Here is a 19751-nt window from a genome sequence, read left to right on the forward strand (position 1 = left end):
GATGAATAAATAGCAGTTGCTATAAATAAACTGTGGCGATCTTGACATTTCTGATGTGTCGCATGTTTTCGTTCACTCGAGGAGTCCTCTGGATTCAGAAAATCTGGATCAAACTCACATCCATGTCGTCAGGCAGCATGTGTTGGGTTGTAAAAGTGGTTAAACCAAACCTTTAGGTGACCGTCATCATATACAGACAAATCAATGTAATCAGTTATGTATTATAGGACTCTTAAAAACTCATATAACATGAATTGTGAAGTGGCTTATTGTTCTGTTCAATTATAGGACACAGCGTCTTATATTAGTCCAGATATGAGTCGTGGTGGTTGGATCAGCTCTTCTGTCTAAATAACAGTTTAGGTGTGTTTACTCTGAACCACATCACCCCTGCTGCAGGCGACAGGTGCTGGAACCGACAGCCGACCGCACTCCTTCCTAAATCAATAAGGAGTTATGGTAGAGTGTGTGTGCGCGCGTGCTTATGGGGGGGGGGTATAGACGCTTTGCGGAGACAATAGCTGGGGTTGGAGCCCCACAGGGTCGACCATGTGCCGTTGATTACCATACAGCTGTTCCTATGAGGTCCAGACAAAAGCAACATGATAGTCCAAAGCCCGCAACCCCCTCAACCCACACTCACACAAACACACACACACAGACACACAGACACACACTTTCTTGCCCCCCCCTTCTTCAGACGCAAGAGGACAACAGAAGAGGCCCTACTATCAGTATTCGCTATAGACGCACAATGTGGACCTTCCAACTCTCCACCACCTCACACGCGTCCGAGCAATTATAATGTTGGATGTAAAGAAAGGAAGGCGATGTGCCATTCTTCCCTGCTTCCTTCTGATCTTTGTTTAGAGTGTAGGAAAGACCCAAAGTGAAAAACACTTTCTAAACAATGATCTAAATAGCTGCGAAAATTGTGATGGAAATTATTGTTTGATGAAATGCAGGAGGGCTTCATAAACGCTGTGACATGCTCATTAAGTTCACCCCGATGTTTGAATAATGTTTTTATCTCTTGGATGAAAAGTTTTCATCTTTATTGTGGTAGAATCTCACTCCAACCACAGGATCGGGCTACTATTAAAAACGTTCTTCAATCTGACTTCACTAAAACCTGGACACTTTGTTGACCATATAAGTTTAGATCGAGCCTGAGTGACGCAGGTCCATCCCCCACACCAGGCCCATAGTTAATTAAAATTCATCTAATTCTCCACATATTTGCCCTACGCCAGCTTCTAATGCATATTCCTAACTGTGTCCAGATGTACTGTAGGTTGCCTAAATCCCCAGACGGGCCTCCTGTGCCAGGCTGCTCCCCTGAGGTCTGCCCCGGCTCCACCTCTTTGTCCGTGACGCGCAGCATCGCTGGGTATAAATCCACTGTGCGCCTTTACGCACCAGGACCAAAACAAGTGTAGTGCCATCAATAGGACGGAGGAATTGAAGAAGCAGGAGGATTTAAGGGACATCAAGAGGATCATATAGCCCAGTGTTTAAACTTTTTTCTTTTTGGAGGGATTTGTCCTCTACTCTGAAGTGTTTTCCTCTGCAACTTTTGGGAATACCATTGCACACAACGAATGCGGACATTCACTTAAACAGGGAGCAAGAAATGGCACATCTACACATCAGATACCTCCTGGCTCTGGCCTTAGTGCACACAGTAAGTTGTTTTCTGTTTCTGCTAAAATAACCTTCTCACTATGTCTGTCAGTACACGTGTCTGACATCATCTCTCTGTCACTGCAGGTATGTTCCTCTGGTGTGTTTGAGTTGAAGATCCATTCATTCAACACGGCGCAGCGCATCTGCAGGAGACACAGGGACTGCCATATATTTTTCAGAATTTGCCTAAAACACCCGGAGGATGTGATCTCCGCAGAGCCGCCTTGCACCTTTGGCACCGGACACACCAACGTTATTAGGGCCGACCACACCTCCATCTCCAGCAGCGCACCCATCCGGGTGCCTTTCCACTTCAAGTGGCCGGTAAATGGAACATCTTTGTTACGCATGTCTAAAAGTGTTTTTATTTAAAATGGCTTACTGCTGTTTTTAAAGACCGTCTATGCAAACCATCGTTTATCTACTGCTGAATTGATTCATGTTGGATAAATGGTTATTTCTTTCCGTTCCAGGGAACATTTTCGTTGATCATTGAAGCTTGGAACGCAGAATCCCCCACTGAATACACGGGTAGGTGGTGCTGTTGTCCCTACTCTCGTAGTTGGACCGTATTTAATATAGTTACCCTATTACGCACGGGCTTATTTGCAAGATGCAACTTTTTAAAAAACGTTCTTTTCCCCACAGACAACCAAAACAATCTCGTGAGCCGCCTGGCGACCAAGAGGAGACTGGCCATCGGGGAGGACTGGTCCCAGGACGTGCACTTCGGCGAGCAGAGCGAGTTGCGCTACTCTTACCACGTCTTCTGCGATGAGTACTACTTCGGAGACGGCTGCGCAGACTACTGCAGACCGAGGGACGACACGCTGGGTCACTACACCTGCGACGAGGAGGGCAACCGCATCTGCCTGGAGGGCTGGAAGGGAAACTACTGCTCTGAGCGTAAGTGCTTTTGGAGTTCCCTCGAGCAAGGCACTCAGATCCTGTACTAGTGGTCCACTGACTGGCCTGATCTGTGGAGGGAGCAAGTTAGAAATGTATCCTCCCCTGTAAAACACCAGATTCATCCACACACATACAAGTAGATTTGGACATCTACAATATAATTTAAACATCCACAATATAATTTAAAAGCCTACCTCTTAATTCTTTAAAATATTTTTTATAATTTAACTTTATTTTTTAATCTTCACAAACTGTTAATTGCATTGATTTAGTAAACCTGTGTTATAGATACTTTAAATAGAATAATTAACTTTGTTTACATCACACCCTTTAAAACAACGTTACTACTGGGAAAAAACAACAGCTCAGCACTACAGTTAGACATAATCAGGTAAATAAATATACACAGTGTGAATATGATAGAATATGATAAGCAACACTAAAAAGGATGAATAGAGTAAAATAACAGGTATCCTTCTAAGAACCGTGACAGCTCTCTATAGTCAGTATAAAAACAGTGTAGATAAAACATTTTCTTAAAATGACATAAACTTCCACATAAAGGAATTGAGAGCCTTAAGATAATGAAGACAACAAGTCAGATCACAAAATATTAACACAAATGGACAATCCCAATGTTTCCTCGTCCCATGAATTCATAAATCAGACTATGGATTTGTCAAAGCATGAGGATAAAAAGTGTGTGTGTGTTTATCTTACTGCTCAGATACTATCTGGTATTTGAGGTGCTACACTGACACTTTGAGCAGGGATGTTTTCAAAGTATATAGAGTCATTCCTCTCCCTGAGTAATATCCTGTAGTGTTGTGTTTTATTCTTAAAAAAGAGACTCTTCAGTGTCCCATCTGTCTTTTGTTCTCTATTACAATGAGAGAAAGAACTGTGGCCCCATCAGATATACACATTCATTTTTCAAGGTGATCTGGGTGTCTTTGTGTGTGCGTGTGTGTGTAACGGGAAGGAGATAAAAGAAAGCATTTTTCTCCGGCAGTGTGCCTACCAGCTGCTTGGCTTAATACTTAACCAACAGTGAAGTCTGGAACAGGAGTGGGGTCAGACAGGGGGGCCAGTAGTGTGTTTGTATGAGAAGGCGTGCCCATTGTAATCACACACCCTCCCTCTCCTCTACAGCCATCTGCTCGGCGGACTGCAATGAGAAGCACGGCTACTGCGAGGCCCCAGGGGGCTGTACGTGTCGCATGGGCTGGCAGGGCCCCTCCTGCACTGAATGCGTCCGCTATCCAGGCTGCCTCCACGGGACGTGCAACCAGCCGTGGCAGTGCAACTGTCAGGAGGGCTGGGGGGGCCTCTTCTGTGACCAGGACCTCAACTACTGCACCAACCACAAGCCCTGTGCCAATGGTGCCACCTGCACCAACACAGGACAGGGCAGCTACACCTGCACCTGCAGGCCTGGCTTCGGAGGCACCAACTGCGAGCTGGAAACCAATGAGTGTGACAGCAACCCCTGCAAGAACGGAGGCAGCTGCAATGTAAGTAAACGATAAGGTTCACTTATACAAAAAAAGAATGAGAGGAGTCCATTAGGACAAGATAAGATAAAGTTAACTGATCCCATTCAGAAGCACAAGAACAGATACAAAGATAACTAAACTTCAAAAGTGATTCATGCCAAAACAACAATGCTAAGGGTTACAGCAGGCAGTGTGACTGACTTACATCCCAGTAGTTATGGTAGGCCTCAGCTGGGCAACACAGAGCAAAACTCTCTCCTTCTCTCACAACTCAACACAAACGGAGCAGTTGCTATCTAACCTCACAGTATAAAAAACTTAAGACAGTTAAAATTGTATATATTTCCTCATTAACATGTAGGTTTTTCTTCCATTCCCTCCTCAGGACCTGGAGAATGACTACTCATGCACCTGCCCTCAGGGCTTCTATGGTAAGAACTGTGAGATCATCGCCATGACGTGTGCAGATGGCCCCTGCTTCAACGGTGGCACCTGTGTGGAGGCGATGACCGGAGGCTACACCTGCCGCTGCCCCCCCAGCTACACCGGCTCCAACTGTGAGAAGAAGCTGGACCGCTGCAGCAACAGGCCCTGTCTGAATGGTGAGTGGGGAGAGGAGAGGCCCCTGTCTGGCGACCCCTTGTGGCCAAACAGCAAAACAGCCGTTTTCTTTTGGCTCAATATAAAATAAGATTAAGATTGCAATGTTACAGCAGCAGAAAGACATCACATAAGTAGCATGCAGTACTTGGGTGAAGGAATATAAAGAAATAGAAATATACAGGAATATATAGAAAAAATAAAATTGGAATTAAACCGGTATATACAGTGTAAAGAAATATATTATGTGTCAGAATATGTACAGTGAATAGATTGCACATAACCGTTTAAGATAAGATAAGATACGATTTATTTGTCACGTACACAATTATACATGGTTGGATACATTGTCTTTGAACGCTTGGATGCTGACCTCAGTATTTCTCTCTTCTGCAGGAGGCGATTGTCTGGATCTTGGTCAGAGCATCTTGTGCCGCTGTCAGGCAGCCTTCACCGGGGCCAACTGCCAGATCAACATCGACGATTGCGCCTCAAGCCCCTGTCAGAATGCCGGAACCTGCCAAGATGGTGTGAACGACTACACCTGCTCCTGCACCCTGGGGTACACCGGCAAGAACTGCAGTGTACGCTCAGACGCCTGTGGCGCCCGTCCATGCCAGAATGGTGGCACTTGCTTTACCCACTTCACGGGACCAGTATGCCAGTGTCCTAAGGGCTTCATGGGTCCAAGTTGTGAGTTCACGCTTCAGCCCAGTTTCAAGCCAGCTTTGCGCCAAGCCTCCCAGCCATCCTCCGCCACCCTCACCATCTCCTGCATTCTGGCTGTTCTGGTGCTGGTTCTGGTGGCAGGCATTATCTTCTTGAGGAGGAGGAGGAGACTGCAAGGGAGGAAGCAGCTGAACGACAGTGCAGTTTACAATGACCTGGAGACGGTCAACAATGTGGGAGGAAGCGAGAGAGAGGCCTTCCTGGGACCAAACGGCATGTTTAAGATAAGTAACAGCACAGCTCGCCTCAGCCTCTCCCTCTGCCCAGACGGCAGATCTGGGTACAGGCACAGCCCCGTGGAGAGCAGCATGGCCAGAGGTGAGCGTCCGGACTTCATGTGGAGGGACGAGGCCGGCCTGGGCTCTGGAGCAGGCCTGAGATAAAGCAGAGAGTAAACATGGACGTGGAAACAGGGGAAGGAGAAAATTAGCACTTGTTACGCCTCTCTCTCTTTGTGCACCGTGAGCATGAGCACATGACGTGAGCGTGATTCATTAGCTGAATACTGCTCTGCTCATGCTGGAGATAATATACCGTTAAAAATGTAAGAAGAGGCAAAATATTGACAAATGAACTATTCTGATATGTATGTTTTACAAAGATTATAAAACTATACAGGGCAAAGCTCTTCCATGTTTAAGACCCAAAGAGACAAATAACGTAACCCACTTTTCATAGGACCTACAACACAAACCAAATACAGGAAGTCACACCTTTGGAAAACCTGCCCAAAAAATATGTTTTAATGGGTTATTGTCTTTAATATGTTCACTTTGTTTAATTGTTGTTGTTTTTTAAACAGGGAATGTTTTGTTTCACTTTTCAATCTTCCTTTCAATCCCCCATTTTTTCCTTATTGTGCGTACCATCATTTTTTATTCTTTATATTATTTATTTATTTGAAACCTTGCGTTTATCACTTCACTTTGATTGTCACAGATGTAGAGATATATATTTATATGATGCTGAATGAATACCGATGCTTGATGTTGTTGTATGTCAACTGTTCTATGAGCTGTGCAGGCTGGTGTGAAATATCCCAAAGATATTCAGAGCAGGGATATAAAGGAAAATGTGATTTACCACACAAGAGACAGCCATTACTTTAATTTAAATATATATAGCTTATATATACTACTGATCACATTGCTCTTTCATGTGCCATTTTGATTTCATGCCAAAGTTTGTGTTATGTTCCATGTTTTCATTCACATTATTTAATTTCATTGTGTGGTGGTTGTGATGTGGAATAAAAGATTCGCTTTGAAGTGATTCTGGATTTAAGTTTCTGTTCCACATGATGGAGTCATTGATGAAGGAAAACGAAAAGAACATTTCTTCACCATGAACTCATCCTTTTATCTTGGGAGTCAATACTGAATTTATTTGTTTGGGGCAGCTGTGGCTCAGGAGGTAGAGCGGGTTGTCCTCTAACCAGAAGTTGGCTGCTCGATCCCAGTCTCCCTCATTCCATGTGCCAAAGTGTCCTTGCGAAAGATACTGAATCCTGAATCCAAATCTGAAGTGTGTGACAATGTGTCATAGAGACAGTGCTGCACATATGCAACGTATATGTGTGTGTGATGAGTGAATGGCAAAACTGTACTTTGAGTGGTCATCAAGACTAGAAAAGCACTAGGATATATAAATCGAACCGAACACTCAAGGGGCATGAACAGCTCTGTGCATAAACATTTATCATCATCATCAACAACATATATAAGTACAAATATTTAAGTCAGGTGTTCTCAAACGTTCGTGCTTCAAGGACCCCTCATACTCAAACAAACTAGATCACAAACCCCCGTTCAGCAAGATGTTATGTTTTTTATAACAGGTAGTGTATGAAATGCAGGATCACAACAGTCATGCATTCTCTCAATATGTTACTTATGGATGAAATTATAGTGAAAATAATAAACTAATTTCCCTATGAGTCAGGGACCCCCTGGAACCCCTCAGGGATCCTCAGTGGTCACCGGTCCCCACTTTGAGAATCCCTAATCTTAATGATGTCAGGAAACTTCCTGTTGAGATGAATTAGAAATCTGGAGTAAAGCTGGAAATAATAAAAAACATTTATCTGCCGACAATAATAACTGACCAAAGTAAAAAGTTGTATATCCTAGTTCTTCTACTAAAAGCATTTCTCAGGAGGAGATACAAACCCTCTTCCAACTGTGACTTAAAGGTTTCTCAGAAAGTCAAGTTGTGTACTTGGTGCTGAGGTCACTGGGTGCTGTTGGCATGTGTTGATGTTCTGTCTCACAAACAGTTTAGGTTCGGTCACATTATCAACTGATCTGATGCAGCTGAGCACTGAGCTGACACACCCACATAATCTGCTGTGATTTCCTGCCCTGACACTGACTTCTCTTGTTTCTTTCTTTCCTCTGGTTTACAGATGAGTTAGAAATAGGGACGCTTATTATTTAAAAGCTGTCAGAGTCTGCCAGTGCTCACATGAAGATGGAAAGTTGTGGTGTCAGATATAGGCTGCACATAATGTACATGGCATTGGAATTTGTTAGCATAGTGCCAAATCACAACATACATTATCTCAAGGCACTTTACATAGTTAGGTTGACAAAATGATAGAGAATAGATAGTCCCACAACAGAGCACCAGAGACACAATTTCTGTTCAATTCAATTTTATTTGTGTATCTCAAAGTACTTTACACAGTGTCGTGGCAATTTCTGCAATCCCACCTTAACAACGAGGAACGAGACACAATTCTCTTACAGTATTGTCACACTTTAATGCTCAGAGCATGGTGCATACGACAAAGGTTAGTTTGTAATATGCACCCGATGGGAAACAGTTCTTTGTCTTAATACATTTGGCTCATCCCTCCCACTCTGGTTGGGTTTGTTACAAAGTCAAAGGTCAGGATCTTCTGATGACATCAAGGCAACAATGCCTTAGTTAAAGCAATCAGGCCAAGATTCATTCAGTTGTACAGGATACAGCATGATCAAGGTTACATTGTATGAGATTCAATCATGATCAATCAAAGGGGAAATTAACATGATCATATTGTGGTCAAAATGTTACATTTCCTTACAGTCTGCCAGTGCTCACATGAAGATGGAAAGTTGTGGTGTCAGATATAGGCTGCACATAATGTACATGGCATTGGAATTTGTTAGCATAGTGCCAAATCACAACATACATTATCTCAAGGCACTTTACATAGTTAGGTTGACAAAATGATAGAGAATAGATAGTCCCACAACAGAGCACCAGAGACACAATTTCTGTTCAATTCAATTTTATTTGTGTATCTCAAAGTACTTTACACAGTCAGGTCGAAGGTCGAGACCTTAGAATATTATAGAGAAACACAAAAGTTCCCTCTTTGGTGACTGCGGAGAGGAATGTTTAAGAAACCTCCAGACACCAGACTCAATGTTGGCGGCCATCTGCCTCCACCGGTGGGGTGAGCTGAGAAAAATGGAGAAGAGAGGAGGGGTGGATGGAAAAGAGTGGAGAGAGAGAAGGGAAGACCAAGAATAGTTGTTTAACAGTTCTGTCAGAATGGTTGTTACAATGAAAATAATAAGAGTGATATTTAGCCTATAAATATAATGATGATATCAATGATAGCAACACATAATACTAGTAACAGCAATAATAATAATAATAATAATAATAATGATAATAATAATAATTGTTGTGGTTGAATAAACTTTAGGTTTACAGATGAGTTAGAAATAAGGGGTGAAAATAGTCGTGTAACCATTATATTTCAGCTGTCAGACTGGTTATTATAACGAATAAGAGAGAAATATTTGTAGATGTAATATTTTTATGATAGCAACAACAGTTAATAATAGTAATACTACTACTACTACTACTACTACTACTACTACTACTAATAATAATAATAATAATACTAACAACAAGAATAGTACTACTACTACTAATACTACTAATTATAATAATGATATTATTATATTTAAATTTGTTACATGATTTATGGAGATAATGTGATCTGATGTATAAATAGTTCCTCAGTATTTGTGGTGATGCTCTGTGAACAAACAGCAGCAGCAGTAGTCAGTCAGCCTGTCTGAGCTGTCGTCGCCTCCCAGTTCTCTCCCCTCCTGACTGAAAGACACGAGGAACCAGTCAGACCAGTCCCCAGCAGACATGGCAGAGGACCGGACCGGCACGACGCCTTTGACGGGTGACGAAGTATCGCCATCGGACCCGGAGTCGCACCAGGACCAGGGGTGTAATATCCCGAAGAGACACGCACGGGTCACGGTGAAGTACAACAGGAAGGAGCTACAGAGGCGGCTGGACCTGGAGAAGTGGATCGACGAGAGCCTGGATCGGCTGTACGCGGGTCAGGTGCGTGTCCGCGGGCAGGAGGGGGGGGAAGCTGCTGAGGCTGCTGGTGTAGTATCATCTAATCAGCAAATAACAGTCATCAGAATAGGTTCAAAGAGTCAGGCAGGAGGTGGCCCATAAGACTGTCACTGAAAAAAGGATAATTCAATCAATCAAATATTGTTTGTGTAGCCCATATTCACAAATCATATTTTGCCTCATAGGGTTTAACAAGGTGCACAATCCTCAGCCCTTAACCCACTAGAGAGAGGACAAACTACAAAACACCCTTCTACCAGGGGAACAACGCAGAGAGCTCAGAGAGCCACATGTGAGGGATCCCTCTCCCAGGACGGGCAGAATGTGCGTGGAGCAGAGCACATCAACAAAATAACATTTACAAAATTCATGAGAAAAGACAGTGAATTGAAAGTTGTTTGTGCCACAGTGAGATGACAGTGTTGAAGCTGAGGCCTCCTGTGATATATGAGGTGTTTACCGCAGAGCAGAGGTGCTTCTCCTTACAAGGCCTGGGATGGTGCACTCCACAGCTGTCCCCTTCTTCTCTGGGTCCATGTGTCTGTCTTTGGGGGTTTCTGCCTTACATGGACAGTGTGGAACTGAGACGAGTGTGAATGATGAGGAAAAGGGACAAGGAGAAGGTTATGGCGGATGAGAGCAGCATGTATATGTCCCTGGAGGAGGTGGACACTGTGCATGTGGCTGCTGAGGCAGCTGCTGGGGGAGTGGGATCTCTCAGGGGGAGACATGGGGGAGAAGAGTTCCTTTTTGGACTAAGGAATAAGGCAGCTCTGTGAGAAATAAGGACTAAACAACTTTCATCAGCCAGTGATTTATTCACATCGACCTCTTACTCAAAACATTTATTTTATATGAAGAAGCTAATGGTCTATTTAGAATATATTCCTCATTGTTTTATTAATCTGTCGTTTTTGTTGTACACAAGTACATAAAATAATGACTCAGACTTGCATAATTATTACCTCTGTGAAGGAGGTTAGGCTTTTACCCCTGTCTGTCAAGATTACACAAAATCAAATGGACTATTTTCCACGAATAGTGGATGGATTGGTTGTGGGCCTAACATGAACCCATTCAACTTTCAGTGTGAATCCTCATCGGGGGGCAGATCCAGACATTTTTTTTATCCCTTTTTTTAACATTGCAAGATACAAAGTTTTTCAATATTCCATTAAACTGGATAGTTATGAGTGTGTGCAATTTGTTGCTGATCTAAATAAAAATCAGGATCTGGTGAATTTCAATGTGGTGTCATAAGGGGACTGTTGGGGCTTCAGGGACTCTACTGTGTGCCATACAAGAGTCATGTTGTGAAACTAAAAAGTCCCACCCATTACTGCTCTGTCTTACATGACTCCCCTCATCTCTGTCGGACATTTTCTCTTGTATGAATACCTCATTTCTCATGAATTTGGTAAATGCTGGTATTTTGTCGATGTGCTCTGCTCCACGCACATTCTGCCCGTCCTGGGAGAGGGATCCCTCACATGTGGCTCTCTGAGCTCTCTGCGTTGTTCCCCTGGTAGAAGGGTGTTTTGTAGTTTGTCCTCTCTCTAGTGGGTTACGGGCTGAGGATTGTGCACCTTGTTAAACCCTATGAGGCAAATTGTGATTTGTGAATATGGGCAATACAAACTAAATTTGATTGATTGAATGATAATTTTTTCAGTTACAATCTTATGGGCCAATGCCTGATTCCACAGGCAGAGCAGTGCAGTGGTGTGGAAGGCTGGGTGAGACTGTCCCTTCACTCAGCTGGGACAATGGCTGTTTGTCCACACATAGCAGGCCCCTGTTACTGTACTGCGTCAACATTGTTGCTATTCAGCCCCCAGAGCCTAACAACACAAATGATTGACATGAAGAGGGTGCAGGCTGAAACCAAAGAGGACATTATTTTTGGTAAATGTATGAGGAAGTACTTTTCTAACCTGCTTACACAGGTTCAGCATGAGACACATGCTTAGTTTCTCTTTGTGCTTTTATTTAGTTATTTATTCATCTTGTCAAGCATCTCTAAGTTTCCGGATATTCACAGGATTTGTGTGACTTTGTGATCTCTGGGGATCTGAATGACTTATAAAGCTGCACTAACCTTCTCAGAGTCTCAGACACATGAGGGCAGCAGAACCAGTGATATTCTTTTTATGTATATCACACATGCCTCCCTGTCAAGACCTGTTTCATGTAAGCACTTGTCTTGTTTCACTTTACTTGTGACTTTATTTAACTCTGTCAGTCTTCACAGTAAATTCAGCTCTGACTAGCTCTCATCACTCTTGGTCTGTGTACCACACAAAACGGTCCCCCAACATCAATCAAGCAATCACATTTTATTTGTATAGCCCATATTCACTAATCACAATTTGTCTCGTAGGACTTATGACATGAACTAGTAACAACAATTCTATTGTTACAGGACCTGGCACCTTCATTACCCACAACTCCAACTTGAATATTTGCTTAAATAATATTGAAATATGCTGAAATATACTTGAAACCTATGTGATACATTTAACATCTATAATTTTCCATTTCATGTGTCGATGCAGCTCCTGTGGGTTTAAATATTTCAGTTAGTAAAAGTATAACATGCCACAATAGTCACGTTCTTGAATACGTGGGAATAAATGGGGAAACTGCATGAGGAATTTTTAAAGACTCAAGTGGCAGTGGGGAAATGTGTGTTCAGAGCATCCTTCTTTTATGCTGACGTGTGTGTTGATCTTGTGTTTAATTCAGGAGGGTGACATACCAGAGGAGGTAAACATTGACGAGTTGATCGATCTGCCGAACGTCGAGGACAGAGTGAAAAAGTTACTGGTAAAATGAACCGGGTCATTCAAAAAGTATGAGACGGTGCTGATTGTGTGATAGAAGATTTTCTCAATGATCCAACATTGTTAAATGTTAAGTCTTCAGTCACAGAGATCTAGCATTGGGGTTTTTCAGGTTTCAGCACCAATTTTTATTCAGAGAGTCACTCAATCATGTTTGAAAGTGTTGTTTTATACGGCACTTACTGCTGAAGTGACAATATGTGTTTTATTGTAGAATATTGATAAATAAATATGTATTTGTGTTGCTGATTTCTTACGTCTCCTTTTTTTGAACAGGAGCTTCTTCAAAAGTGCAGTAACAACACAGAGGTACGTTTCCAAGCCAAGACACAAATGTTTACCTGCATGTATAGTATACACACAGAGGGGGAAGCTGAAGCTGCAGCACCTGACTCCTCATCACACAGGAGGGTTAGGGTTAGGTTAGCAGGGAGGCTGCTATCTCAGACACTCTGATAAGGTGCATCATTAAAGTATGGGTCTGTTGTAAAACAGCACTCACACACAGGTATGCAGGTTTGGGTAGCAATAGATTACATCATAATTACATCATAATTTCAATAATAAGTTACTATAATCAGCCCAGATCAATTTAATTTGTCAAGGCTTATTAATGTATCATATGTTGGTTAGCTTTATGGCAAGTACATTTTTTTCATGAGAACCACTGATGTTTATTAATGAGAAATGTGCCTGTAACAAGGGGTTTTGTTGACAAGTGCTCCACCCTGTGGCAGGGAAAAAGAACAGACAGTCAGTTGAGCTGTCACCTCAAAAATGGCCTCCGCCCGTCACTTCAGCTTCACACACATGCAGCACAAGAAGTGCAGTTTTAATAGTTTTAACTGCCATATAAGTAGTTTTCAGTAGCTGACTAGATTCCAAAGTAATGTGACCCAACTCTGTCTATATAAACACTGAAACTGTTTGTTCTGTTTCAAAGTTTATTCCAGAGTTTATCAGAAGTAAATGAGGCGTCAGGAAACAGAGTTAATCAACCTAAGTTGGCATCTTAACAGTTTCTGTGCTGAGCGTCAAATAACTGTAGCCTTATTTTCACTTCAGATAAACTTTGAATTGTACTTTTGCAGCGTGAGGACTGTGGGTTGTTGGTGAGAAAAGTTTGACTTCAGGAATTTCTGGCCACAGTTTTCAGTCACACTTTAGGCAACAAAACTACTACTTGGTTAGGTTTAGGAAAATATCTTGGTTTGGCTTAAAATAGAAAATAGTGTAAAGTCTCTCTGGCTGAAGGCAAATGTCTCCCTTTACTTACATTGGAAGGCCATTAGAAAATGGATACATTAATATTACAGACAATAAAACTTGTTTCAGTGTTCATATGGGAATATGAGAATTTTTCTAAGACAGACTTGTTCAACTCTGGGCTTGTCCTTTGAGAGAAATCTACATCATGTGACTTAAGTTTGCTCCTAAAGACATGAACAGACGGTAAATTAGTGTCAACTTGAACGGCCACAGCCAAGACAACGCTTAACTTTATTACCCCAGATGAATGTCTCTCGAAGGAAAACAAAAGCAAGCGATTCCAGGGCGGAACAAATATTTGTCAGTATTTGGCTGATTGTTTTGGCCATTTCTTCTCCTACTGCAAAAAAATCTCACCATGAAACACAGTCAGCACTAATAGATGTGAACCAAAGGGGATGTTTAGAAAGTGTTGTGTGGTGTATACATACAGTGATACACTGTGACTTTATTTTGACTGTGTTCATAAGGAATTATGAGCATTTACAACAGTTAGATCACAACACAAAATAGAGTGGGAACTTCCTCTACTGGGCCCTAGGGCCCCCTCCTGGGAGCCAGCTGCTCTCCTAGGCCTTCTTCCATCTATGGACATAATATCACTCAAAGTCCTTCAAAAAAACAGGGTGGAAAATAACTTAACATTACTTCCACATTGTAACTGCTCTGATAACGACTCTATGAATGTTGCTTTAGACATTTAATCGTGGTTTAATTAGTGATGTAAACAGACAAGAGTGACACAGGGCTTACAGTCAGTGGCCAGTGATACAGATGCTTCCAGATGTTTCCATATAAAGTATTAGCACGAAACTGAAATACCTCCTCGGAAAATGTCCATGTGCCTCCTCTGCAACAACATGCTTTTTTAAAAAAAAAACACAGCTTCTTCATTTCTATAGAAATTTACCTTGTGTTTAATGGTCAAAATTCTCCATTCATACATATATTATAAAAGCCATAGATGCGTTGGAGCATGTCCACATCTAACATGCATATTGCAGAAACCGTCAATCTACAGTATTGTATCATGTTTATGAATGCCTTTGCCAGTTGTTTATTCAGTAACGTTTAGTAAGTACAAACTGAACTGTCTTAGTTGAAGTTAAAGAATATATTTAAATTGAAGCTAAACTCCAGAGGATAATCTGTAGATGTGTTGAATTGAGACTGGTGGTGAAAGAGAGGAAAGAGAGAAAAAAGGCATCATTGGCCAAAACTGTTAAAAATAATTTCCTAAATAAGCCAGGCTCGGCCTCTTCCTTCATTTCTGTCAGACATTTTCTTCTGTATAGATATTTTAAACATTAATACAACTCAATACAACATTTATGTTAGACACCGTTTTTTCTCATGAATGTTGTATTTATCGTTTTTTTGTTGACGTGCTCTGCTCCACGAGGCATCTGTCTGTCCTGAGGTTTCTGTGTTTTATTATTTTTTGGCAGTTTTTCCTCACTTTAGTCAGGTGTTAAGCACAGGGGATGTGGCAACTAGTACAGATTTTTAAGCCCTATGAGCTTGTGAATGTGGGCTATACTAATACATTTGGATTTTAGCAAACAATTGCCCATGCAGGAGTAAATAGTTAAGCTTTGTGGGGACTATTTTTAGCGAGTTTCAGCAGGACGGAGATCGACTCAAAATAAACTAGTGTGAGCGTTCATGGTTATAAAGGACTATATCACAATTGTAGGACACACTCAGTGTTGATCTTATTTACTCAACATGAATCGCAGTTATACACAGAGTATCTGCTGAATAGGCTTATTGGAAAGCTGTTGCCTCTGCTCCCTGTGACACTTGTGATCTTCTGCAGACTTTCATCCAGGAGCTGGTGAGAAAGCTGGAGGGCGTTCAGAAGCAGGACGAGCTGCAGAGCGAAGGCATCGAGCATCCGGTCATCTGTCACAGCCACTACCGCCACGAGCCCTACCACTTCAACAACTCAAAGCAAGACTACCACCAAACTCGAGGCCAAAACCAGACCCTCTGACAAGACCCCGACCAAAACACACACAGATGAGAAGATCAATACCACCAATAAAGGTCCCCTGAGGAGATTAGCAGCAGTATGTCCCATTGTGTTTACGTGCAGATCCCCGTTTTGTTATTGTGCATGCAAGTAATGTACTCACTGGTCTTCTAGCATCCTCTCATTGATAACACAAATCCAGGATGTTCCCGCTCTCAGCCAAGCAATAGTCTGGCCCATACATCTAGTAAACCCACAGGTGGCAGTTCTTACTCTTCATTGTTGTGAGGATTGAACAATTAGTGAACTTAGAGCTGCAGTTTTCTTTCGTCTCTCCAGACTGGCTGTTTCACCCTGTTTGTCAGTCCTTATGCTAAGCTAACTGCAGCCTTATATTTAATGAACAGATATTCGAGCAGTATCAACCTTTTCATTAAAGTCTTGGTAAGAAAGCAGATGTAACAATTCCTTTAAGCATTTATTTAAAAAACAGATTGCACATTTCCCATGTGTGGATAATAAGTCAGTAATCATACAGGAAGAAAAATATCAATTATTCACATCATACATCTCTCCTCTGACAGTATTTCCCTGAAGACCAGGATTTATTTCCAGCACTGAAACATGCGACTCACACGTTTACTCGACTGAGAGTAGATGAAGGGACGAGGGATCGAAAAAGAGAATGTACAGCTCTTCTTTTTCACATAACCTCCTGATACATATTTAACATCACGCATCATTTTATATCACTGTATGTAACAATGTAACACTGAGCTGCACTGTGGCACACTAACAGTATGTTCCACCTTCCACTGAACACACGTTACACAACTTTAACACAGCTCAATTAGATGCACTTATGTTAAATTATAAAAGTTATTTATTGTCGTGTTACAGGAAAGAGACATGGATTCTACTTGTACATCTACTTTACAGTAAAATGTAACACTGGCAGTAATCCTGTTTACACTGTAGTTTTTAATGATACTTTACTGTCATTCAATTGACTGGAGTTATTACTTCATTTTCAGTTTTTCACTTAACTTTGATTCTGTAAAGAGCTTTGAGTTTCTAATTAAACTATTTCTTTCACTATGGGTGTGTTTTTTTTCTTGCTGTATTCTACTTCTGTGAATAATATTTGTGGGTTGTCACAGTTTGGCAGACTATATACCAGAAATACCAGTTTAGTAAGTACAGCTGTATAATTCCTCCTCAAGACTAATGACATACATACATTTGTTTCGCACATTATTCCTCTCTATACTCAAGCATACTCGAAGAACGTATATATATATATATATATATATACACATTTACATTCTTGTTGACGGTATAAATATATGGGACATTGTTCGTATATACTTATACAGTGAATGGTAAATATTTAAAGTGATACTCATCTGTGGAGGTCCCATGAAATCTTAATATGTGAATTAAATATAAGGGCGGCTGTGACTCAGGAGATAGAGCGGGTTGTCCACTAACCAGAAGTTTGGCGGTTTGATCCCTGGCTGCTCCAGTCTGCTTTCTGAAGTGTCCTTGGGCAAGTTACCGAACCTGAAATAGCTCCTGAATGAATGGTGTGTGATAGAAAGTCGCAGCATATACAGGTGCATCTCAATAAATTAGAATATTATGGAAAAGTTTGTTTATTTCGATAATTCAATTCAAAAAGTGAAACTCATATATTATATAGATTCATTACACACAGAGTGAAATATTTCAAGCATTTATTTCTTTTAATTTTGATGATTATGGCTTACAGCTAATGAAAACCCAAAATTCTGTATCTCAGAAAATTAGAATATTGTGAAAAAGTTCAATATTGTAGACTCACGATGTCCCACTCTAATCAGCTAATTAACTCAAAACACCTGCAAAGGTTTCCTGAGCCTTTAAATGGTCTCTAACGCCGGGTTCACACAGGACGCGGAAGCGCAGCGCCACGGCGCGCCGCGCCATTCTCAAGCGCGCAGCCGCCTGGCGGTTCACACAGGAGGCGCATTTCTCCGCGCCGGTCAGCCCGCGATTCTGCTTTCTCCGCTTGTTGTTGTACCCGTTGAATGTCGGGGTTCGGGGGTAAATGATGATGGTCTTCATAGCCCCCCCCCCCCACCCCTCTCTTTCTCTCTCTGTCTGTCTGCTTGTGTGCTTGTAGTGGATGGGCAGAGGGGGACATTTAATTATGTGATTGTGAAAATTGTGAAAATTAAAACTCCAGGACAACAGAAGGGGAATACAAAGTATGGGAATGCATATTTGATAATTTATGTCGTATAAAATATGTCATTTATATCGTTTAAAATCATTTTTCAGTGTGTTTCCTGGCGCGATACGCTCGCGGCAAGCGGAAAAAATAGACTCGACGCCGAAACCATCGGTGCAGGGCGCGAGGCGCCCTTGGCGCTGCGCGGCGCTTCGCAGCCTATGTGAACGGCACAATTGAGTAACGGGGGCGGAAAGGAGGCGCCTGGCTTTCCTTGGCGCGGCGCGCCGTGGCGCTGCGCTTCCGCGTCCTGTGTGAACCCGGCGTAAGGCTGCTTCAGTAGGATACACAATCATGGGGAAGACTGCTGACTTGTCCAGAAGACAGTCACTGACACCCTCCACAAGGAGGGTAAGCCACAAAAGGTCATTGCTAAAGACACTGGCTGTTCACAGAGTGCTGTATCCAAGCATATTCATAGAAAGTTGAGTGGAAGGCAAAAGTGTGGTAGAAAAAGGTGCACAAGCAAAAGGGATAACCGCAGCCTTGAGAGGATTGTGAAGCAACGGCCATTCAAGAATTTGGGGGAGATTCACAAGGAGTGGACGGAGGCTGGAGTCAGTGCATCAAGAGCCACCACGCACTGACGTATCCAGGACATGGGCTACAACTGTCACATTCCTCGTGTCAAGCCACTCCTCGTGTCAAGCCACTCCCGAACCAGAGACAACATCAGAAGCGTCTTACCTGGGCTAAGGAGAAAAAGGACTGGACTGTTGCTCAGTGGTCCAAAGTCCTCTTTTCAGATGAAAGTAAATTTTGCATTTCATTTGGAAATCAAGGTCCCAGAGTCTGGAGCAAGAGTGGAGGGGCACAGAATCCAAGTTGCTTGAAGTCCAGTGTGAAGTTTCCACAGTCAGTGATGATTTGGGGAGCCATGTCATCTGCTGGTGTTGGTCCACTGTGTTTTATCAAGTCCAAAGTCAACGCAGCCGTCTGCCAGGACATTTTAGAGCACTTCATGCTTCCCTCCGCTGACAAGGTTTATGGAGATGCTGATTTCATTTTCCAGCAGGACTTTGCACCTGCCCACACTGCCAAAAGTACCAATACCTGGTTTAATGGCCATGGTATCACCATGCTTGATTGGCCAGCAAAATCGCCTGACCTGAACCCCATAGAGAATCTATGGGGTATTGTCAAGAGGAAGATGAGAGACACCAGACCCAACAATGCAGACGAGCTGAAGGCCGCTATCAAAGTAACCTGGGCTTCCATAACACCTCAGCAGTGCCACAGGCTGATCGCCTCCATGCCACGCCGCATTGATGCAGTAATTCATGCAAAAGGAGCTCCGACCAAGCATTGATTGCATATATATATGAACATACTTTCAGTAGGCTGACTTTTCTGTATTAAAAATCGTTCGTTTTATTGGTCTTATGTAATATTCAAATTTTCTGAGATACTGAATTTTGGGTTTTCATTAGCTGTAAGCCATAATCATCAAAATTTAAAGAAATAAACGCTTGAAATATTTCACTCTGTGTGTAATGAATCTATATAATATATGAGTTTCACTTTTTGAATTGAATTATCGAAATAAATGAACTTTTCCATGATATTCTAATTTATTGAGATGCACCTGTAGTAGC

The 19751-nt window shown here is 42.2% G+C and overlaps 2 protein-coding genes across 2 annotated transcripts; both read left to right on the forward strand.

Moving 5' to 3' along the window:
* The first annotated feature begins 1438 nt into the window (after positions 1-1438).
* Positions 1439-6591, forward strand: dlb (deltaB). Its single transcript, XM_035179305.1, has 7 exons — positions 1439-1684; positions 1771-2010; positions 2160-2217; positions 2335-2592; positions 3748-4109; positions 4477-4693; positions 5088-6591. The coding sequence occupies exons 1-7, from the start codon at positions 1634-1636 to the stop codon at positions 5801-5803; spliced, it is 1902 nt and encodes a 633-aa protein (XP_035035196.1). The 5' UTR covers positions 1439-1633; the 3' UTR covers positions 5804-6591.
* Positions 6592-9464: 2873 nt separating this feature from the next.
* On the forward strand, positions 9465-16982 carry ppp1r14aa (protein phosphatase 1, regulatory (inhibitor) subunit 14Aa). The gene is made up of 4 exons (XM_035179306.2): positions 9465-9779; positions 12543-12623; positions 12917-12949; positions 15729-16982. The coding sequence occupies exons 1-4, from the start codon at positions 9576-9578 to the stop codon at positions 15903-15905; spliced, it is 495 nt and encodes a 164-aa protein (XP_035035197.2). The 5' UTR covers positions 9465-9575; the 3' UTR covers positions 15906-16982.
* The last annotated feature ends 2769 nt before the right edge of the window (positions 16983-19751 follow it).

This window comes from Hippoglossus stenolepis, chromosome 15 (assembly GCF_022539355.2).
Source record: "Hippoglossus stenolepis isolate QCI-W04-F060 chromosome 15, HSTE1.2, whole genome shotgun sequence".
NCBI classification, from domain to species: Eukaryota; Metazoa; Chordata; class Actinopteri; order Pleuronectiformes; family Pleuronectidae; genus Hippoglossus; species Hippoglossus stenolepis.

Excerpts from the sequence above, each read along its gene's own strand:
- dlb (XM_035179305.1), top strand. The coding sequence starts at position 1,634 with ATGGCACATCTACACATCAGATACCTCCTGGCTCTGGCCTTAGTGCAC. Across the intron at positions 4,110-4,476 it reads AGAACGGAGGCAGCTGCAAT|GACCTGGAGAATGACTACTC; the intron begins GTAAGTAAACGA and ends TTCCCTCCTCAG. Across the intron at positions 4,694-5,087 it reads CAACAGGCCCTGTCTGAATG|GAGGCGATTGTCTGGATCTT; the intron begins GTGAGTGGGGAG and ends TCTCTTCTGCAG.
- ppp1r14aa (XM_035179306.2), top strand. The coding sequence starts at position 9,576 with ATGGCAGAGGACCGGACCGGCACGACGCCTTTGACGGGTGACGAAGTA. Across the intron at positions 9,780-12,542 it reads ATCGGCTGTACGCGGGTCAG|GAGGGTGACATACCAGAGGA; the intron begins GTGCGTGTCCGC and ends TGTTTAATTCAG. Across the intron at positions 12,624-12,916 it reads ACAGAGTGAAAAAGTTACTG|GAGCTTCTTCAAAAGTGCAG; the intron begins GTAAAATGAACC and ends TTTTTTGAACAG.